Raw genomic sequence first — 24,048 nt, forward strand, 5'->3', positions numbered from 1 at the left:
GACACAAGCTTTCAAAACAGATGTTTAAAGTTTCATCAAATGAATATAAAACAGCTAAGTTGCAACTGTTATGAAAAATAATAGCCTGTGTGGAGAAAGGTAAAGTTACATATGTGAATGTTGTTCTGCTAAAATAAACTTTTCAGCCTGTACGTAGTTAATTGTATGGTGTGATTGGCAGTTTATTTCTAGCTGGGGCCTGGGAGACATTGTGTAGGATTTCTCTAGTTTGCCAAGGAACAGCTAGGCTGATACAGTTTCTAGGGATTTTGGAGAGGTGACCATGGGGCTTGTAGGATTTTCCATTGTGTCAGTTGGCATTAGAGACCAGTTACACTGAGGCCTGTATTTTTATAATACTTATAACAAATTATCTCATATCAGTCAACGTCTCTCTATGTTGTTATGTCAGGGCAAGGTTTTCAGCTTCCCATATAAAATGCCCCCTTCCCTCCATGCACTGTTCTGGGGATTCTCCTGACCCCTCCCCAGCCATTTTTTTGTGTGTGTGCGTACAAAAGGAAATTATTGTGCCGGCCTCCACTGACAAGACTCATTAGTTGAATTCAGTCCTAATTGCTTACTATCACGCAAAACCTCTTTTTGGATATTGTGGGTTGTTGTTTTAAAACCTTTATCCACAAAGACTAGGAGAAATAGTTCAAACTTGCTTCACTATTTTTAAAACTGCGCAAATGAATATTTAAACATAAGACTGTGATGGGTCAAAGGTCAGCTTTCTTGGCCTCAAGCAGAGAGAGAGAGAGAGAGAGATTTTCCTGCTTTGTTGAATGCTAGAAATCAAACCCAGAATCCTCCATGTGGACAGTATGGGATGGGAGAGAGACCATATCTGCAAACTTCTACCCAAGTATTTTATCCAATGAAATGCAGTCGTGTCGTAGTACTTGCCCCATGCTTCGTAGTACCAAAACATTCAACACAGATATTTCTGTGATAATAAAGAAGAGAAGAAGAAGAGTGTAGATTTGATACCCCGCTTTATCACTACCCGAAGGAGTCTCAAAGCGGCTAACATTCTCCTTTCCCTTCCTCCCCTACAACAAACACTCTGTGAGGTGAGTGGGGCTGAGAGACTTCAGAGAAGTGTAACTAGCCCAAGGTCACCCAGCAGCTGCATGTGGAGGAGCGGAGACGTGAACCCGGTTCACCAGATTACGAGTCTACCACTCTTAACCACTACACCACACTGGCTCTCATAAAGGCACCATCTAGCAACAAGGGTGTCACACTTATGGAACCCATTTGTTCAGCATTACACATAAAATATAATTACTTTAGAGGGAATTCAACACCACACTGTTGCAAACATCCTGATAATGCAAGAATTTCTGCTTATCCAACAGAATCACCTCCCCCTGCACACTGTTCTAGGGTTTCCCCTTGAGCTAATTGGGGGGGGGGGGCACAGGGTGAAAATATGGAGGAAATCACAGTTGTACTGATGGGTTTCTACTAGCAGGACCAGTTGGTCTATTTCGGCCATACATTTTCATTGCATCTAAAGTAGAAATTGAACATGGAGGTTTAAATTCTCATTCCAAGTAAAAAAATACACAGGGCAACATTTCTGTTGTTGTCTTACCACATCTTGACTCACATTTCACAGGGTCCTGCCCACAAGCCATCAGTTAGCCATGCCTGGTCGAAACTAAGTACCTAACATCTTCTTTTACTGTGTGAAGCACCTCAAGGTAAGGTGCTTATTGAATGCGTATCTGAAGGTGGGAAATGCCTTTGAAAATCTCTTTGTGACACTTGGCACTCCAGTGCCCTGCCACATTTCATCAGTTATATCATGTCACAGGACGTAATATAAGCAGACTGATGCAAACCGTGGGGACTTGCAAATGTTTGCTGAAAAATTTAAAAGCAACACAATTTGGGGGTCAGAACTCAAAGGCAACTACAAGGAGAAAGTCATCTCTGTGTTCCTAGCTTGGGGAATATAATGCCTTTTGGCAGTGTTCTAGTTGTACCTTGCAACCATCATTCATTCCTTCGTCACCTCGAGGCAAGATGACATGAGGCTGCCCTGCATGACTACTAGAAAGCTGCCGATGTTGCAGAATACAGCAGTACACTGCCTGAAAAGGGGAGATCACACCAGTACTCCAAGCCTACTTTTCGTCCCCTACAGCATCACAGTTGCTCTGGTTACTTGTACCCCCTTAAGGTGCTTGGCCCCGAGTTCCTTAAAAGACTGTGATGGGTCAAAGGTCGAAAAGAAATTATGAAGTTGATCCACAGATAGGGATGCAATAAATCCGGTTCACATTTTGACATGAACCTGCCTAATTCTCAATTCCCGTACTGTTATGCAGGTATCTTTCAGAATTTGCACTTCTATGAATTTTGCAATTAAGCCCTCCCATCACGCAAGCCCCAAAACGGAAAAAGGGGGGGGGGAGTCCGCAGGGGGAAGTGTGCACAAAAGTTCTTGTATTAATGAACATAATATAGAAATAACATACAAAAATGTATATTAAGGGGAATTGCTTGCAAGCATTCCTGTTTTAGGCAACGTTGCATACAAAAAGGTGAGGGGAAATGTGTACAGAAATGAGCGCAATTTTTAATGGGAACTTTTAAAAATATAAAATCACAAACTGATATGCAAATGGGGTGATGTGGACCTAAGATGGGGAATAAGTGAGAGAAATTGAAATTGATGTTTCCATCCCCCCCCTCTCTCTCTCTCACACACACACACACACAAGACTTTTTTTTATCAAGTTGCATTGATAAAATGCACATGTCTCTGTCATATAAGGCTTGATCACAGCTGGTGGCCTTTGATAATTTTTGTTTTGTAGATGGGAAGCAGCACTACTCCATCACAAAGAAAAGGAATAGTGATGAACTGTTCAGACTATGTATACAGAGAATATATAAAGAGTTATGGTAGATGTGTTGGAATGAATGCTAGCAGCAGTCTTTGTACTGGCTTCAGTCAGTCATTTTATTGTGTTGTACAGATATAAACACATATAAAATGTTTGTTGTTGTTTAGTCGTTTAGTCGTGTCTGACTCTTCGTGACCCCATGGACCAGAGCACGCCAGGCACTCCTGTCTTACACTGCCTCCCGCAGTTTGGTCAAACTCATGTTAGCTCCTCCAGCACCATAATTCAAAAGCATCAATTCTTCAGTGATCAGCCTTCTTTATGGTCCAGCTCTCACTTCCATACATCACTACTGCGAAAACCATGGCTTTAACTATAGAGACCTTTGTCAGCAAGGTGGTATCTCTGCTTTTTAAGATGCTATCTAGGTTTGTCATTGCTTTTCTCCCAAGAAGCCAGGCACTTCTGTCTTCCACTGCCTCCCGCAGTTTGGTCAAACTCATGCTTCGAGAACACTGTCCAACCATCTCGCCCTCTGTCATCCCCTTCTCCTTGTGCCCTCAGTCTTTCACAACATCAGGGTCTTTTCCAGGGAGTCTTCTCTTCTCATGAGGTGGCCAAAGTATTGGAGCCTCAGCTTCGGGATCTGTCCTTCAAGTGAGCACTCAGGGCTGATTTCCTGCAGAATGGATAGGTTTGATCTCCTCCGAGTCTCCTCTGGCACCATAATTCAAAAGCATCAATTCTTTGGCGATCAGCCTTCTTTATGGTCCACCTCTCACTTCCCTACATCACTACTGGGAAAACCATAGCTTTAACTATACAGACCTTTGTCGGCAAGGTCTGCTTTTTAAGATGCTGTCTAGGTTTGTCATCGCTTTTATCCCAAGAAGCAGGCGTCTTCTAATTTCGTGACTGCTGTATACACATACTGTATTAAAAAGATAACAATAGTAATTTGTATTTCTACTCCTTATCCTTTAAAGGATACATCATTTCCCATATGTCCTTTAAATTTTGTAGCACAGATCTATAGAGCCTTAACAAGAAATTTAGATATTCTGAAAGATATGTACTTCTATGCATCAAACAGCAAAAAAACAGGTCTTTACCAAGGAATGACCTTCCCTTCTGCGCTCTTAACAGTGGGTGAAAATTAATGTTTCTATTATAGAAAGGGAGCACATGAGTTGCATCTTCTGTTGATACTGAGGTGCAGCCACAGACTCTGTCTTTCTTAGGAATTCTTTTATGATGGCCCATCCAATCTGCTAGTGGGAGAACATTTAATCTTGCCTGTGTAAAGGCCACCCTCATTTTGAGATTGGGCAAGTCTACCAGATATCTTGGAAATGATAAATACAATGGAAGAAAGGAGGCATACAATTTATTAGATTGACAGGTCTCCATCTGGCTTCCACTAACGGAACCTGGACCTAGATCCCATGGTCCGCTTTAAAAAGTATTTTCTTCTGATGTTCAACTTTTTAATTTGATTATTGCTAGACAAAAAAAGATGAGTCTAAAAGGCAAATATTATTGATTGTCACTGGAAACAACCTTTATCGGCTAGAGTCACCAGGCAATCAGAAAACAAACAACAGCTTATTTTTTTATCTTGGGCCAGTTGCCGGTTGTGTAACAGCCAGTGGCAACTTCCCCTCCGATGGAAATAGCAGCTTCTGAGCAAGGGTATGTATTTTCATTGATATCATGGTACACTGCAAAGGATTTAAGAGCATAGCCTTCTGCCCTCTCCACATTTTTGATCCTATCTGGGCATCCTAGGTGTCTGCTATTTAAACTTTAAAAAACAAAACAAAATGGAATGCCAAGCTATATGTTTAACATAGAATGCAGTTTGTCCCCGAGGCATGAAATGAATAAATGGGTTCATGCATTCAGGACTAGCAAAACATAAATGCAGAACAGGCTTGCCTATAAATGTTTCATTGGAAATGTTCATTATCTAACAAAGAAAACATGCACATGAAGAAATTGTGTGCGTGTTGTAGCTGAATTGGCATTTGAACTGTGGCCCTTTTGTAGCCAAGAAAAGTAACTGTGTGATCTTGACAAACCACCATACAGGAGACCCAGTTCAGTCACGAATGTTGCACAAATGCTAAAGTTTAAAGCTTGAGTGTCTTAACTGTACAAGATTCACGACAACTGTTAAAGATTGCAAGAGTTTTCCTTCTGACCTTAATGGTATTAGCATTGTTCTTTCCCAAATGTAATTTAGAAAATTGTTCTGTCTCTAAAGCTTCTCTATGCTTGTCTTTGAATTAGGTTATTATGATTTTTTTTTCCTGTGCTCAAAGGCAAAAGGGTTTTTAGATTCAAGAACTTGTGTCCTTTAAACATTTTTAAAGCTCTGCATCTTCAATTTTTATTTTAAAACTCAACTCATAAAAGAAAGGAGGGGTGCTTCAAAGAATGGTCTCCAGGGAAGGGAAGAGTAAACTTAAACTTTTTTTTGTTTATCCAGAGTTTCCCTGAGCGACTGAGCAATTCTCAAACTAATCTTTCTAAAAAACCACACAAGAGTGTTGCATATGGGGAACCATATGCTCAATAGGCAGAGGATATCTATTTTTATGATGTGTGGTATACGTTTGTGGTATGCACAAACTGGAAACCTAAAGGTTGGATTACTTTAACATGCTGTATGTGAGAATGTCCTTGATGTTGGTGCACTTAGCTTCAGCTGGTACAGAATAATGTGACTAGGCTCCTGTCCGGGTAACCTACCATGAGCACATAGCATCAGTTTTAAAAGGAATGCACTGGGTGTTATGAGACTTCCCAGGGGGGCAAGTTGTTAGACTGACCCCCAGGCAGGAACGAAGCCTCTGTGACTTCCTAGCTACTCGAGTCCAGGGGCACATTAGTAATATGTGATTGTTCCCAGCTTGCCAAGAACAACACACACAAGCCTTTAAGGCTAAAACCTACTTTATTGTCGATAAGATGCAGAATATATCTCTGCGTGCCAGCTCAGATATTCAGAGCTGTGCATAATACGTCCAGCATCTCTGAGCCAGAACAGAAAGTAAAAATACAACAGTACATTACAATAACATCACGTGTGTGGGAAGGCTGATAGGACCAGTGTGTTTCCCACAGGATGAAAATATGACTCATGGTCAAGTGACCTCGCTTCTTGCAGCTCGGTTTGTAATAATATCACAACACTGGGTACCAATATGCTACCAATGTTTCTGTGCATTTTCATGCACTCTGGCACTAATCACAGTGTCCCATTGTGCCAGAAGCAGTTGCATCATGCTGACCACATGACCAGTTGTCTGTGGACAAACGCCAGCTCCCTCAGCCTGAAGCGAGATGAGCACCGCACCCCATAGTCACCTTTGACTGGGCTTAACTGTCCAGGGGTCCTTTATCTTTACCTTTTACATATGCTGCCAAGAATGAGTCAGAGTTTTAGTATTGGTACTCAGAGCCCTAAACAGCTAAGTTTGCTTGAGAGAATTCCTGCTCCCCTATAGACCAGCTTGCATATGGCTCTCCTGGTGATGCCATCTGTCACAGAGGTTCAAATGGTGATAATCTTTTCAATGGAGAAAGTTCCAAAGCTCATAATCTTCCACTTTGGAACTTTCTCCCCTCCGAGATACAAATGTTGCTGAGCTTTTGGAACCAGATAAAGGCCTGTTTCTTCACCCTTTGCTGGAGTGCAAAGCCAGATTGGAGTCCCCCTTGCTTGCCATTTATCTGCCTTGGTTATCCTTTCTTTCTAATGCTGTTTTTGTTTTATGCTGATTTTAGTTTTAGTGTTAGGGGAAATATTCTTAGAGCTCACATAAAACACCAAGGCGGTATACGACAAAATATGCAAGTACGGTAAAACATAAAACACTATAAAAGCAATGGCAACAATGACCGTTTCACCTTGAAAATGTTTAAACATTGGAATAGGGATGTTAGCATAAAAAAGGTCTGCTACAGGTGCCTGGAAATTAGCAGCAAGAATGCTAAATACCTGAAGCCAGAAGGGGCCCTGTAAAGTGGGAGGCAGCTAGTCGAACTCCTTCAGATGATCTCAGGCCTCAGACAGGCAGTAACATATCGTGGACCCAGGTTGTTCAGGGCTTTGTATATTAAAGACAGAATAATTTATCCCTTTGTTTTGCCTGTATATTATACAGCAACCTGTTTTGGAATGGTCACAAAAAGTTTGGAATAGATATGGTCTACATAAATAAATAAAACATGTCAAGGGTGGGCAGTTTGTGGCTCCTTAGATTCTGTTGGACTCCAGCTCCCATCATCCCCAATCAACACAATCAGTTGGTTAGGCATGATGGTAATTGTATTCCAGCAACAACTAAAGCTCCACAGGTTCCAATGTAAAGCACTGAAGGAGCTCAGCATGCTTTTTGCCCAAGAATGTTGACAGCCTCAGAACTGAGTATTATCCTTCTTCGAAAAGAAGATAGAGAGTTGAGTCATTTGCAGTTGGCACTGCTACCATCTGGCTTGTGCTCTTCAATGGTTTATGCCTATGTGTCATCAGCACATGTTAGCAGCAGCTATTAGAACCAAAACACCATTTCCCCAGGGACATTTGGTTTCAGCAAATAACATAGAATTAGATGGCGGAACGTTCAGATTCTAGCAATTCCAGCAGACTAAACTAACATTCTCTTCTGATTCCCACATTTGAAAGGGGCTATTTATTTCTGCTCTCTTGACTCTGGCCACCATCCAAGAGAACCCCTGAGGCCACATGCCAAGCAGAATTGCATAATGATCTCAAGCAAATAGCACCCAGGATAACAATATTCGCAAGCAGAGTTCAGACGTGATAGACTGATTCTTGTCTGACTCCAGAACTGTCAGTGGCCTCATAAGCAAGTGCAAGTAATAAACTCTAATTTCTCTGTGTCTTTTGAGTTAGCTTGTCACTGCCTATGTAATTCGAACCCATGTGTATTAAGGCACCACTGACCTTGAAAGTTATATTTACAGTAGGGTTTTGTTTTTGTTTTTACTTTTAGAAACATAAAGTCCCCACAAGATTTGGGAGAGATCTGTAACTCCACATAGCCATTAGTGATGAAATTCCTCAATATGTTGCTGTAAAATTAATAGGGCTATACAAACCTAATTAAAGAATATCTCAGGATGAGTTTCAAAGTTCTTCGTGGAGGAAAGGGTGTCACATGTGTGCCAAAGGAAAAAGAGAGGAAGAAGAAGAAGAAGAAGAAGAAGAAGAAGAAGAAGAAGAAGAAGAAGAAGAAGAGTTTGGATTTGATATTCCGCTTTTCACTACCCGAAGGAGTCTCAAAGCGGCTAACATTCTCCTTTCCCTTCCTTCCTCCCCCACAACAAACACTCTGTGAGGTGAGTGGGGCTGAGAGACTTCAGAGAAGTGTGACTAGCCCAAGGTGACCCAGCAGCTGCATGTGGAGGAGCGGGGACGTGAACCCGGTTCCCCAGATTATGAGTCTACCGCTCTTAACCACTACACCACACTGGTAAGAACTCAGGTCCAAGCTGCAGGTCCTTGCATCACCTGGAATCCCACTTTGTGGGGGACTCCCTTGTAGAAATGAGCAGAGCCCCAGTGTGGCCTTACACACGTGGAATTCACAAGCACCCGTTTGGGGGGGGGCAGGTCATTTTCATATCTACTAAGACTGAATCAAAATTCTTAGGTTAACCCAATACCAAAGAATCTCAGCTACAATAGCAGCTTTGCATTTATTTATTTCTCCAATAATATGCAGGCATACAAAGCAGATATAAGATAGGAAACCAGACTTAGTTAAATACCTTACTAGTAGCAGTGTGAGAAATAGATGTAAAAAGGTTGGAAGAGAAATATAATCTCATTTATCAGGGAGATTAAGGAGAGTTTTAATGCATTGAGATAAACAAATCTTCAGATAGATCACCAATTACATACACGCTGCTAGAATTGCATATATCTTGAACGAATTTGCAGAAATAAAAGACATTCCACTTGAGTTTCATGTGAAACAGACAAGAAAGAAAAATGTGTTAAGAATTGATGAATGTATTGAAACAAATTTAATATTCTTCTGACTTGGGTCTAGCCATGCTTCTTTTGATGTGGAGAAAAATATTATGAATTCAATAGAAACTAGCACAGCCACACAGTAGAAAGAAATAATGAGACACTCCATTATTGTATTATAATAGCCACACAATTTTAACATGTATAGGAGAACATAAACATACTAGATTTGCTTTTAAGACTGGATAAATGTGCAGGTAATTGGAAGCAATATACAGAGCACCACAGTAACAGTTAAAATGGGATGATAAAGTAGAAATATTGTTTGGGGCCATAAAAAGGAAATATGACAGAATAACAAGGAAATGAGGGATATGTGTGAATTACAAATTAGGTTAGAAGAATATAAATAAACCATTTAGAAAAAGCTCAGTGATGCAGAGAAAGTAAATGATGATATGATGCATGTTTGTATGAGAGTATATGGTATATATTTGCCTTCAGTGGCTGACTGGCCATTTGATTGTCAATGGGCGAAGTCTTTCTCCCACTTTTCCTGCTCTGTAGACAGGTCATAATTCAAGCTTGATCTGTTACAATCAATGGAAGAAAGGTGGAAAGAAAGAGCAACAATATACACCTGGCTGACTAACTGAATTAAGCAGCATTTGCAATCCTGGCATTGCTGAATATGGTTGGGTATGGTCAAAATTCTGATGACAGTTGGGTAGATAACCAGTACATGTGTAGCAAACAGGTGGAGTCCTAAAATCACAAGTAAATCTGGCAGTCAAGAAGCAAGCTGTATATGAGGACAAGTAGCCACTAAATTTGCCTGTGTCAGAATTTCTTGGCAGACATTAAGATTTTGCTTGGGTAGATATCTTGAGTTATTTCAAGAAACGTTTGCAGATTTGTAAATGCTTTCAAACATTGGGGTTTAGAAGCACAATCAGTGTTGGTATCTTCAATTCTGCTTGCATTCTAAGGTCCAGTTGGCCCAGAGAAACCAGTGACATATCCACAATTGGTGTATTTCTTTGACCCAGCTTCTAAATGGCATGATTTATCACCCATTAGTTATTCAACATTTGTTACCTTTTGGCTGAATGTGCAGACTGATAATGTATTTTGGAATAAAAGTTCTACATATGGTGTACCACCTGTGATGGCACATTCACACATACAAGCTTTTGCACTTTGTGTCTCCACTCTTTCACATGTCCCCCACTTCACATGTTCATGGGACCTTTGTAAACAGATCCTGTGTGTGTGTGTGTGTGTGTGTGTGTGACCTGTACCCAGGTTTGTTCCATATACAACAAAATGCATAAACAAATGAATATTTGGACCACTGAATCCAAAAGACACAATCTCACCACTCTATGTGCCCAGAATTCCTGAATTTTAACTATGTGAACAGGGCTAAAATTCCAGTTTCACAGAGGTAATTGAATTGGTCTATTCAATCTTATTCCTGATTCTTTTTCAAAACACACACAAAAACTATAATGTCAGAAGTAGTCCTTAAGTACTTCTGACACTATGACTAAGAAACGGAAGCCGCAAACCCTAGTTTGCCTTACTTTGTCTCAGGAATTTTTGTGACCTAAGGTTATTGATATGTAAATCCATGGCAATTATCACTTGATGATTCACAGATCCATCAAGAAGACATTTCCAGGTTTGTACCAGCAACTTCCCTTCTTCTCCAATCACAAGCAGATATAGGTCTAGTAAAGCATTTTAAAGTTACATAATTACACCTCACCCTCGTATCATGCAACCTGAATATTATTTAAAGGTAAAGGTAAAGGGACCCCTGACCATTAGGTCCAGTTGTGGACGACTCTGGGGTTGTGGTGCTCATCTCACTTTATTGGCTGAGGGAGCTTCCGGGTCATGCAGCCAGCATGACTAAGCCACTTCTGGCAAACCAGAGCAGCACACGGAAATGCCGTTTACCTTCCCACCGGAGCGGTACCTATTTATCTACTTGCACTTTGACATGCTTTCGAACTGCTAGGTTGGCAGGAGCAGGGACCGAGCAACGGAAGCTCACCCCATCGTGGGGATTCAAACCGCTGACCTTCTGATTTAACCCACAGCGCCACCCGCTGTTATTTAGGCAACTGCTATTCACTCAGAATGCTTTCACCCACATACAGCCTAGCCCAAAGGGGGTGAAGTGTAGAAATCATACACCCAAATGTGGCTCAGTATATTGGTTATTTATTTATTTTGCAGCACTGTGAAGTTGAATTTCTCCCTTGATAGAAGACAATGATGGGTTCCTGTTTTTCAGGCTGACATCAGTAAATTCAGTACCTAGGTATTCAAGCATAATAATGGTCTTCTTTTGCTTTCTTTTTAAGCACATTATTTATATGTTTTTATTTTTTATGTCTGGATTGTAAATGAGAGCTGTAAAGGTGTGGGCATGACTTGTCAGGAGCCTTGGCTCTCACTGCAGAATGTATGGCCACTTAAGGATTAGTTTCTGGGAAAAGAGCTAACTCTTGGATTGAATTAAATAAAAAAAGAGAAAAAGAAAGGCTAGGAACACATTTCAAAGAGAATATGTTTCTTGATATAATGTGGTACTAACTCAAAGGTTACATCAGGCATAGGCAACCTTCGGCTCTCCAGATGTTTTGGCCTACAACTCCCATGATCCCTAGCTAACAGGACCAGTGGTCAGGGATGATGGGAATTGTAGTCCAAAACATCTGGAGAGCCGAAGGTTGCCTATGCCTGGGTTACATCTAGTGTCTGGGGGATGGATCGAGGAAGTTGGAAATGGCAGGCGATTGCATAATAATGCAGTGTCATTCAAAGAGGCATTGATTGGGTTGTAATAATACATTGTTGTGCATTCCATATATTGCATGTATTTGTCACACGCAGCACTGCTTCCGTTCGACTGCAGGTCATCTTCTGCCAAAACGTATGTTCTTCTTCTCACTGCTCGCTGTGCTAAAATCAAGCAACTTGCCACAATTTACGTAATTAATTATATAAATCACATTGGCATTATGCTATTCCAACCTATTCACTTCAACGTGAAGGAAATGCAATGCAGATGCGGCGGTGTGGAGAGAAACTCAATCCACAGCATATGTTTGTGGACTAAAATCAACAACAGCATATTGTTGTATCCACTGGATTGATTTCCGTTCCAGACAGGGGACAAATAAGTGAACACCAGCAATTTCTGCTCCCATTTCCATTGCCATCAGAATTCTCTGACATCCCTGTTATCAATCAATCTTGGGACCCAGCTCCCTCCTTGCATCATTTATTCTTGTTGTCACCAAGTTGGACACTGCTTTGCTTTTGGGTGAAAACAGAAGCAAAGTACCGGTAGGTGTTGAGTAGTTCACCTTCCCTTTGTAACCCAGTAGCATTTCCCAGTCTTCTCTGAGGCCCATTCTCACAAACCATGGCTTAACACAAGATATGAATGTGTGTTGGTGTGATGTGGCATTTTTCATACAATCTCATCGCTCTATGGTGGGGAGCACACCAAATGGGACATCTGCCTCCTTTATCTACTGATAGTAAGCTTTGCTTACCAGATATTGCAACAGGTATGTAGTTTAGTAAGGCCAACTTGATCCACCTGCCAAACCATACAATCGTGGACCCAATAATAGTGTATTATAAGTGATAAGGACGTTTGGGAAAAGAGCTTTTATTTTAGTTGGTGGGCATTTTAAATGTGGAATCATAATTTGATTCAAGATGATTTGGTGAAGGGTGTTTAAGTTTCACTTGATGCCAAAGGTCTGCACTAATTTTTCAGAAGTTAGCAGTGATATCCAAACTACAGAAAAAGCATGAAGATTGTTGCTTTTTAACAGTCATTTGGTGATGGTTAGCAGTCACTGATGCCGATTTCAAGGGAGACAGAATTTATTCCATTGTTTTTATTTTAACTTAGCTTGGTTTCTCTTTGGGTGTTATATAATATTTTAAGCCTACTGTAGCTCATTAGAAGTATTAAACAGAGGGCATCAAAAGACATGGGCGATAATCAGGACATGGCGACAACAGAGAAGGGAGATTAAATAAAACAGCAAAGGATATGACTAATTGAGTGCCTGTATGAACAGACTAGGATCAAGGGAACATACAGCTGTGAGTTTGGCTGGCTCGATCTCTGTAAATCTGGGATCTGACAGAAGCATGTTAATGCTTTTTAATGACCAGGGATGGTCCCTTCAATGGGCAATTCTCTCCTGCAGTGCTAGAGAGTGGGGTGTATAGGGTCTCAGACCTGTCCTCTGCAGGATGCATATGTAAAATAGTAGCTAGCAGCTTTGAATGGGCAATGATAGAACAGAGAGATCTGAGTGTTTCTAGGTGGAATTAGCTGGAGTGGGGAGTACAGTTTTGTAGGTCCACATAAATATTTATCTGGGAATCTGTCTGCCTTCTGCAGGAGTGCCTGTTTGCCTCCACCTTTTCTCTGCTTGTGCATTTGTTAAATAAAGCAAATAGTCCAAATACACCATTAAGTCTCCAGTGCTCTCTCAACCAAAGGAAACAAATGCTGCAATCCTTCTCCTTGAACTTGGCCACAGATTCCGGAGTGAGAGATGTGCTGGTCTGTTGCAGCAACAAAGTGTATTATGGCACCTTAAAGCGCAACATTTCTTCTATGGCATATGCCCAACAACTGATGCTTACACTCCATGCATCTGTTTAGTGGGCTCTAGTCCACGAAAGCTTATGCCATAATATAATTTATTTGTCTTTAAGGTGCCTCAAAAACCTTTGAGGCATATCGGTACAGAGTGATTATTCTGCTAGAGAAACAAACACATACTGTGCATGCCCACAGCCATACTATCATGAACCCTGTGCATGTGGTGTCCTATTTCAGCTATTTGAAATTTTCCTAACTTTCCTTCCTCCTGGTAGGTCCAATTGTAGCATGAATTACTTCCCATCGAAGTGAACTTCTCTCTTTTCCTAATAGCTGCTGTCATGCTGATTGGCTTCTCTAATAGGCAGCAGCTCACCAACATCTGGATTACACAGCCTTCACATAGTTAAGAACATGTAGATTTTATTCTTTGTAATGTGTGTCAAATGCTTTACATCAACTGTGGTGAACCTTTGACCCTCCAGGTGTTGCTGAACTAATACTCTCCCATCATCCCTGCCCTGGCCATTGGCCATGCTTGCTAAGGCTGATGGGAGTTGTAGTTCAGCAATGTCTGGAGGGTCAAAGGTTCCCTACTCCTGCCCTGCGTGGATGAACTTCAGAGCTTGTCATGAAATACTTGATGCCGTTTCAGTTTTGTTAGTGTGACACCGTTTCTCAACATCTCATGCTTTGTTTGACACTAGGGGTTTGGTTGCATTAAATGAACAGGTCTTAATTTCATGTAAGTGTGTTTGGAATTGAATATGAGCCCTCCCTGTATTGGAAAGCTTAGCGAGATGGGAGAGTCTGTGGCAACAAGGTCAAGAATCAGAAGCTGAAGTTGGCAACTGGGAGGGAGGCCAGAAGGCAGAGATGAGTCAGGCTCATGAACAGTCACGGGTATCTCCCCCTCTTGCTGAGGCAAGCTCCTCTCCACCCCCTGTCTCCCAGAACCAGGAGACAGGGGGCATGCAGACACAGTCTGATTGCTTGGGGAAAGCCCTGGGGAGGAGGAGACCTAGACAGCTGTGGGGAGGCAGGGACCTTTGGTCATGGCAACTGATCTCATGGAGCCTGACACTCAGCCAAGTCTGTAGAGATCATCTTTTTGTTAAGAAAGAGTTAACTCCAACTTAGGACTGTGTAATTTACTGACCGGCATGCTCTGTGACACTGGGCTCCACAGCAAGTTGGATACCCCCTGCCTCCATACATGGGAAATCTACCACTGTTTTATCTCCTACTTTTAGTCTTAAATATACAGAGCAAATCTCTAACCCAGGAATCCTGTTGAAAAGCACAAAGTGAGAATTTTATCACTGATCAATTATGTTTCTTGAGGTATTAGCTGCTTTCAACTTTCACTGTTAACTGCAATGTCCTGTAGCGAAAAACAGTTGCCCCAATGCTACAGTGTGTGTCTGAGGCTATTGTAGTGAATGGCTCCTTGGCTGTCATGTGTATCCCCACATGCCCACTCCTCCTACTGATACAGTTGTGTCAGATTCCCAGGAATTGTTGTCAATTGCTTTGCAGTACACCTGTTTCCCCATACTGCTAAATTAAGAACCGTACTTTGCCTCTCTGCCGATCTAAAGAAGGGTATATAAGTGCCCGAGTCCCTCTGCCTCTCTTATTGCCTGCAGAATTCCCCACTTGAACCATGGTGAAGGGCATTTCTCAATAAGTCATTTCTCCTTTTGCTTTGCGGTAATGACAGGTGGTTTTTGCCTTCTACATCTGTTATTCAGCTCCATGGTACAGAGAACAGGTAGGATGCTTTGGAGACTAAATGGCCAGCAAGTCATTATATAGGTAACAATCAGGAACACTAATGGCAAGATCAAAATAGAACCTTCTGAATAATTTTTTCTTAAAAGTGCATATTATGGCTTTAATCTATTCCATCTTTACAAATGACGCACTGTGCTTTTTAGCCATCTATAGTACTATTATTTTCTGTTGACGCATGGAAGGAAGCCATAAAGCACTCCACATGGTGCCTGTTATCAAGTAGCAAGCCATTCATGCAAAGCAGTGTACTACGCAACAGCTACTGAAGATCACCTGGGAAATCTCCCAGTAGATCCTGATCTATCTTCTGCTCACTCCTCTACAAGGCTTCAAAGTACCTTTGTAAGCCACCCAAAGTTGCTGGGGTATAAAAAATTTAATAATGATAATAATAATAATAATAATAATAATAATAATAATAATAATAATAATAGTTTTCCCACCACCTGATTTTTGTTTGTGACTGGCATACCTTAGACCAATGTCAATGAGCTTCTCAACCATCATAGAAGGGGTGGGCAATGTGAAGCCAGAAAACCTAATGTGTCCATAGGCAGGCAGAAAGGAGACAAGAAATTAAAGTAAGGGGGGAGAAGGAGACTGTGGGTAGAGGCAAGTGATTCAAATGAATGAGTGAATGGATGAATTGGGCAGGGGATTTAGGAGAAAGCAAGTGACAATGGAAGTGAAGCTGGGGCAGATTAGAAGGAGGAGAGGTGGAGCAAGGAGGGAGTTAACTTGTGGAATTCATTGCTACAAGATGTGATAGTCACTTGCCTATATCGATTTCATGGAGAAGAATGCTGTAAATGGTTACTGTTATTACTTGTGATAGCTGTGTCCTGTACTGGGAATTTGTTGGGGAGCAACAGCAAAGAGGTTATTGCCCTCATGCCCTACTTGTAGGCTTCCAAAAGGTGCCCAGTTGGCTGCAAAAGATGGACTAGATAAATTTTGTTCTCATCCAGTATGACTCTTCTTAGATTTTTATGACCTAGGAAAGAGTTGCTAAGGAGACTTATGCTGGGATTGGTATAATTGTTTGTGTACACACATTCACATAATCTAAATGGCAGTGTCAAGCCTCTAGTTTCAATCTGTTATAATTTAAGTGCAGTGGAACCTCGGTTTTTTAACATAATGTGTTCCGGAAGACCGTTCGACTTCCGAAATGTTCAAAAATCAAGGAGCAATGGTTGGTCGGCAAAATCAATTGAGAAAAAAGAAAAACATGCAGTGGAAGCCACTCGACTTTCAAGATGCGTTCGAAAATGGAAGCAATTCCGTTTTAAGTTTTCGGTGTTTGGCTTTTGAGACGCTCGAAAACCGAGGTTCCACTGTATATTATTAATTCAAACCCTATACTGGTCCAAGAACTGGTGTTGGCTGCACATATTCCAACGTTGCCAAGTAACACTTCACGCCAAATGCCCACCGAGTTCATAGATTCCATTTTACGATACAGCTGTTAAATGTTGCACCTTGTTTCTCATTCTAACACAATGACTCGCAAATCTTTTACCAGTAGCATTTAACTGATATCCTGGATCCACCTGTAAATTCTACATCACCACAACAATGGGCACCTGTTGACAAAGACAGGAACAACTGAGGTTCCTTACATCTGTGATTTGAGAAGTCAGGGTCCGAGTACCTACAGGAATAACATCCCCCTCTCATTTGCTTACCCAGCTGTAGAAGCACCAAGGCTTTTGAAGCCATGGCAACTTCGGTCAGCGACACCAACAATATACCAAAACAACCCCTTGCTGTTTAGTCCCATTGTTGAAATGAACAGTACATGCAACATTGAGTTTGGTTTCATTTTATTGTGACTCTAGGTGTATGATTGAATTAAAGGGTGGTGGCAGTTTTGCATCTAGAGTACTCCCAGTAAAATGGCACAATTTATCCTTTATTTGGTGTTGTGCTGAATGTGCTGCCATTTTCTTTTTGAGAGCAAGACAATGCACGGAGGAAAACCCTTGTTTTGCTGTTCATATAACAAGTACCCATTCATTGTGCTCATTTTGTGGATGCAGGGGTAACATGATCTATTGCCAAACTTTCAGCTCTGTAATTTGTAATATATGCTTCCAGTGGTATTAGTGAAACCATATTCATTGTCATTTTCCAAAGGCCGAATATCAGTAACTGGTAAATCGAGCAGAAATAAGTAGTTTACACCAGCCAGTCTCTGAGACTACTAAATTTTCAGTTTCCATAGTTTCAGGGGAGTGCAATTTGCGAATGCATGACTAGCTGTGGCTTGTGCTGAATTAGGATGGATATGATGTATGCTGAGCTCTGTGTCAGAGAAATATTTCTGAGAATCTTGCCATTTATAAAACGGCCATGTATCTTGTGGGTTTCTTGCCTTATTTAAATGATACCTCCTAGAAGATTTTCCACGCTCGGTCTGCTGTAATCTCTAATTTCCTTATGGGTGATCCCTCCATGTCCATGATGATGCTGTTTCAGAGAGTATATCACTGGTCCTCAAGTTAACACATTGCTGCCCAATATTGAAAGCTGAGAGTTTGAACTAATAAATAGCTGTTGTCACTCCCCTTCTATGACTTGTGATCTTGTTTTGTCAAAAAAATAAAAAGCTTTGTTTTCAAATGTTGACCAGTTTTTGACTAATTATTATTTATTTAAGGCATGTGTATACCGCTTAATGGTTAGCATTTCTAAGCCATGTACCAAAATAAAAAATAAAACTGTACAGAGAATAAAAGAATAAAAATAATCACGAAACCAGACACAAATCTGAATGCTGCCTTAAGATGAAGAGATGGGAGCTGGAATCCAATAGCCTCTGGAGGGAAGCACTTTGGCCATATAGAATAAAATAATTTATATAAAAAATATATAATATCATCTTGTATAGTTCATTATATCCTGAAGCATTGCATAAGATACTGGAGATCTAGACGAGAGGAGGCTGTCTAAGATCTCATATGCATCTGGAGAGGGGAAACAAAAATCGGTCATTAGTGGAAATTTGGCATTTTTGTATGGAAGCTCTGCTGGACAGAAGAAGCACTCCTCTTTACACAAGTGCTGGTCCATTTCCTTTTCTGGACAAGGCAGATGCATAAGTGCACTCCTTTAAGCATGGAGCTTCTGCCACTGTTGATATGAATAAGGCAGCAGCACCGCCCCCCCCAGCCTGAAGATCAGGAGCTTTGCTTCCAGTGCCACCAATCAAATCTTTTTCATATATCACATTTTCTTTAAAACATGAAATAGTGCTCCTCAACTATGGGCCCCAAGATATTGTTGCACCACCCTAGCATACTCAGCCAGCTTAACCAATGGTCAGGGATGACGATAAGAGTCCAGCAGGGCTTTAATTTTTCAGCCACAGCTCACCAAAACTCAGTTCTGGCACCTCCCAGGTGGGAGAATGAGGAAGGTGTTCATGATGAATTCTGGCACCTCTTTTTCTAGGGGAAAAAAAATAGCACTGGAAGCACTCTTCTTGAGCCAGTCTAATTTGAAGAAACTTCACCAACAGTAACGTGCTGAAACATTAAACCAATCAGTTCAATGAAATGCTTTTGTTTGGGGAATGTAATACATTTAAACTGTGATCTTCACATAGAATATAACCATCCTGTATCCTATTTATGTATTTATTTTAGGCACAGAAGGGGCTGTATTTGAGCACTCTGTGGAGACTCCCCATATCAGAGCAGATCCTTCCCAAGACCTCAAGTAGGTGTTTCGAAAGCATTGGTTTCAGTTTTATTTGGCAACTTATCAATAGACCAGCTATGCTTTAAAACGCTGTTAAAGTAAGTTATATTGTTCATTAATATGACTATAACATTTGTGTACTCCTCACCCATAAACAAAACTTTCAAGTAATTTGCCTACAAATGAAGAATCAAAATTAATCGTAGACCTTTTCACAAAAGAATTTTCCCTTTGACATGTATTTGTGCCTTGTATCAAAGTTGTCTGAAGCTGTGATGGGTCAGGATTCATTCATTGTTAAATGGGGTTTGTAGAGCACTCCTGTCCCTCTGAAAACTGAGTTTTTGTTCTTATTATGAGCTCTTTCAGGATGTGCAAGCCACAAATGTCAGTGAAGGGTTGACATGCTGTGGTTTGCCCTTGAAAACTATGTTTGCCTTTTGCTCATTTTCGCTCTCTCTTGAGCCATATTTGTCCTTCACTTTCCTATGAATCTATCCTTCCAAGGTTATTCAAAGGCTGCAATCCAAAAAAACAAAAAACCCAACCCCACTAACTCCTGATGTCAGTGAAACAATACTGCATTTACTGGCCAGTCAGTCTTGTGGTTTTTGTCTCTTTCCCAAATATCAGGGAATTTTTTTTTAATAAAAAAAGATCGAATCCTAAAACTTCCAGGGAGTCTGTAAGTCAAACTAAGATTTATTTATTTATTTTAATGAAAACGACTTCCCTGTTGAAGCCTTAGATATGTTTAGATGTGGCTGTGCTGCTGAGCCCTGATCAATATTTTTCTGAAAAGGCAAAGAGATTAAATGTAAGCCTAAAACAAACAGTTGTGTTTCAGTATAAGGTTCTTTCTTCTTCTGTTTTTTTGGATCATTTCCATCTCTGCACATGTCACAGAGGTTGTGGTAAGGTTGATGTCCCCTTCTGTTTCCAAAGCAGATTTGGGTGTTTCATGCACATTAGACTCAAGAGATGGACTCAAGCACTTCGACAAGGGAATGCAGTCGTCCATCTGGAACCATTGTAAAATGAGCATTTTAACTTGGGCACAAATCAGATGAGATCCCTTGTTGAACACGTTGCCCTAAAGCATGCTTCCTCAACCTTGGCCTGGCATATGTTTTTGGCCTACAACTCCCATGGTCCCAAGCTAGCAGGACCAGTGGTCAGGAATGATGGGAACTGTAGCCTCAAAACATCTGGAGGGCCGAGGTTGAGGAAGCAACATCTCCTGACTCTGATGGAGCACCACTTCCTGTTTCCAGTCAAGAGTTGTGTGTGTGAGGAAACCCTATGAAGGATATAAGGGGAGAGGCACCCAAAACAAGCAGTACCAGACTAGTTGTGGTAACAGGAGGAAGGCAGATATTTTGTCACTCCTCAATACCATGAACCGTGAAATCTTATTAGACCAACTCTGCTGGTTGGAGTAAAGGACACAATGTCACGGTCGGCCTGCTCTACCAGAAGTTAAATTTCAAAGGGTAGCACTGAGGGACTATTGCTCGACTCCATGGCAGTTCAGCTGTGGGATTCCACAGGGGTCATTCTTAGCCCTCTAGTCAACATCTGTATGAAGCCACTACATGAGGTCATCTGGAAGTATGGAATCAGCCATCACCAGCCTACTGATGGCACCCAAATCTACTCCACTTTCTCAGAGGAGGACAGACAGCAGAGGCGGCTTTAGAGGAGCTTGACCAGTTTGGTTGCACTGAGCACAGAGTCTCAGGGGCCCTGCAGGAGGCACCTCAACTATGTAGTAGAATGGAAGGTCAGAGGCAGGGGGTGTGGAATTTTGGCATTGCACAGGGTGCCGCTGAAATTTGAGACTCCAAGGCACATCACTGTAGGCAGATCCTGTGCCAGTGTCTGGTCATCATAAGCTAAGGCTGTTTTTGATTTTATTTTTTTTAAAAAAAGTAATATTTTTATTATTGTAAGTTGCATCCAGAATTCATGAATGGCAAAATGGGGTAGGCTGTTTCACCAAATAGGGGAGGACTGAAATTCTCCAACAGTTCAGGAGGAGCTTGAAAGAAAAAAAGAAATCTTTTTGGATCTATTTCAGTTGAGCCCTATTTATTTTGAATCCCTTTTTGCATCTCACTTTTGATCCTCTCCATCATGAGGTTATCTTGAAATATATTTTTTAAACAAACAATTCTGATTGTCTTATTTTACTTGCATAATGTTATATCTAGTCCATTTAATAATATAATATTTAAATTTTTGAGAGGTTAACAGTATAGTCTTGTATGTGTCCCATGGAGTTCACTGGTGTTTACTCCTAGATAAGTAGGTTTGGATTGCAACTTCCATGTGTAAAACTTTGTTTAAACAGGTATGTTATTTTTATTATCCACATAAATAACTTTATTCTTATTCTTAAGCATTTTTCACATTTAGGAAATTAATTCAGCTGCCTCGATAAATGACAGCAGTATCAATGACCAAGTCTAATCTGAAAAATAAAAATAATATCCTAAACATTTATGACCATGCTTGTCATATTCTGAACATTCCCCCATAGTTTGGGATGTTTACATTTTGTTACTTCTAAATCATCTTTAAATTCCCTTGCTAGTCAACCATTCAGCTCAGACAAGATAAAATCTACCCAAGTCAATCTTTTGCTAGCAAGATTTTGCTGCCTGTAGCCATTTTTGAGAGTTTATAAACCCTGTTACATGATCCCTGGCTCAAGAAAGCCTAGCTGAACCTGAGACTCATTAGCAGGAACAAGCAGGATAAAAGGATCATATTTTACAAACAGTAAAATGAATTGCATCTGTATAACTGAATACCGGCAATTTATTTGTCAGACTCCAGTTGCCATGTTTTGTCAGAAAGAGCCCAGCTAAACTAAGGAGAGTATAAACCCCAAAATATTTATTTTAAACATGGCAGCAATGCAGTTTGTCCAGGTAGTCATTAAGAAACAAACAGCTTCCATACACAATAAAAGACCACCGTGGTTATCTGCAGAAATCTATGTCCTCAATCAACTTCTTAATAAGGGGGGCAAATTGGTTTGTTGTTGTCCTGCACCTCTGGGGAGAACTCAAAAATCAAATTTAATAGCTTCCTTCCCCCTTCATCATCAAGGCTACAGTAAGATTGACTGTAAACTAATCCTGAAAGCCAACACTGGGCATAATGAGATGGAAAATTGATCAAGCAACAAGGAGCCGTCAAGGAGAGTAGGATCCCCTTTTAATTCTGATCTGTATTGAAGACCCACAAATCCTGCACAATAGTTTTTGTGTTTTCTACAAAGCTGCAACTGCATGGCATCAGCAGGAGCATTTCTCGAAAAAGACAGAGGGAGTAAGAGAAAAGCACTAACATAGCAGGACATCCTTTCATTAAAAGCTTGAGCCACAAAGAGGCCAAACGTGATTTCTCCCCACTGCCCTTAAACAGATACAGAACTTTAAAAAGATTTGATTTGAAGCTATGAAGGCACATGTTAATGTGATCTACTTTCAGGGCAGGAGGAAGCTCACAAAGCAGCCATCAACAAATTATATAGGGTAGATCTTTGTGCATTTGTGCTTTTGTATGTTAATGTGAATAAGGGAGCTTCCAAATGGCAACATATTCAGCAACAGCAGCACCAAACAGGAAGTCTCTGTCAGGGAGGAAGTGTCTGTCAAACTGAAGGAAGTGTCTGTCAAACAGGAAATGTTTGCCTGTGTCAGACAGGAAGGTAAGTGGCCAGGTAGTGGCCAGGTGGCCTGTTGTTGTTGTTCAGTCATTCAGTCGTGTCCGACTCTTTGTGACCCCATGGACCAGAGCACGCCAGGCACCCCTGTCCTTCACTGCCTCTCACAGTTTGGCCAAACTCATGTTAGTAGCTTCGAGAACAGTGTCCAACCATCTCATCCTCTGTCGCCCCCTTCTCCTTGTGCCCTCCATCTTTCCAACATCAGGGTCTTTTCTAAGGAGTCTTCTCTTCTCATGAGGTGGCCAAAGTACTGGAGCCTCAACTTCAGGATCTGTCCTTCTAGTGAGCACTCAGGGCTGATTTCTTTAAGGATGGATAGGTTTGATCTTCTTGCAGTCCATGGGACTCTCAAGAGTCTCCTCCAGCACCATAATTCAAAAGCATCAATTCTTCGGCGATCAGCCTTCTTGATGGTCCAGCTCTCACTTCCGTACATTACTACTGGGAAAACCATAGCTTTAACTATATGGACCTTTGTCGGTAAGGTGATATCTCTGCTTTTTAAGATGCTGTCTAGGTTTGTCATTGCTTTTCTCCCAAGAAGCAGGCGTCTTCTAATTTCGTGACTGCTGTCACCATCTGCAGTGATCATGGAACCCAAGAAAGTGAAATCTTAGGCCAGGTGGCCTAAGATCAGCTAAAACCATAGAGCAGGGGCAGGGAACCTTTTTCAGCCTGAGCACCATATGCTAAGTAGGTGAGGCCAGAGGCAAAAGTAAGTGGACCAACTAATTTTGATTTCACTGCATTGTGACCATGACACGCTGTAACCAGGTGAAAACACTCAAGGGCAAGGGGGGTGCAACTCAGAGCCAGTGGAGCATGGGGCTGGGAAGGAGGGTTGATCCTGGAAGAGGCATGAGACCTGTAAGGCTGTATTCACATCCCCGAGGTTCCATAGAGGCAGGCCATAATTATAAACTTTGCAGAGCTTTGGTGGCCCCTGGAGTCACCTAACTCCTGTGGAAATGATAACTGAAATCCCTGTCCTCCGGCCATTCATAGTGGTCATGCTGAATTACAGCAAGAAGCAAGTCAACCAAACTCTCATGGTTGCTAGAGAATAAGGCATCTGGGTCCTACAGCTAATGTCCCCATTAGAGAGGCATAGACATGTGCAAACCTTTAAGTCATTGTCCATAAGAAATGTGACCTGGTAGATCGAGATTATATGTAGATAGGACTTTGGTCACAAACACTCCTTTACTATCTTGAAATATGATAGGCACAGGAAAACCCTGGACCCACACATGAGAATTGCAATGAGGAATTATCTGCCCTT

General features: G+C 41.3%; 1 protein-coding gene across 2 annotated transcripts in view; it reads left to right on the plus strand.

Moving 5' to 3' along the window:
• Positions 1 to 24,048, plus strand: part of SGCZ (sarcoglycan zeta) — a 543,025-nt gene that overhangs the window by 506,211 nt on the left and 12,766 nt on the right. For both annotated transcript variants that reach the window (XM_033160661.1, XM_033160662.1), the window contains one exon: positions 18,973 to 19,045. In XM_033160661.1, the coding sequence (XP_033016552.1) occupies positions 18,973 to 19,045 (73 nt within the window). The remainder of the gene's footprint in view (positions 1 to 18,972; positions 19,046 to 24,048) is intronic.

Source organism: Lacerta agilis, chromosome 9, assembly GCF_009819535.1.
Source record: "Lacerta agilis isolate rLacAgi1 chromosome 9, rLacAgi1.pri, whole genome shotgun sequence".
Taxonomy (NCBI): domain Eukaryota; kingdom Metazoa; phylum Chordata; class Lepidosauria; order Squamata; family Lacertidae; genus Lacerta; species Lacerta agilis.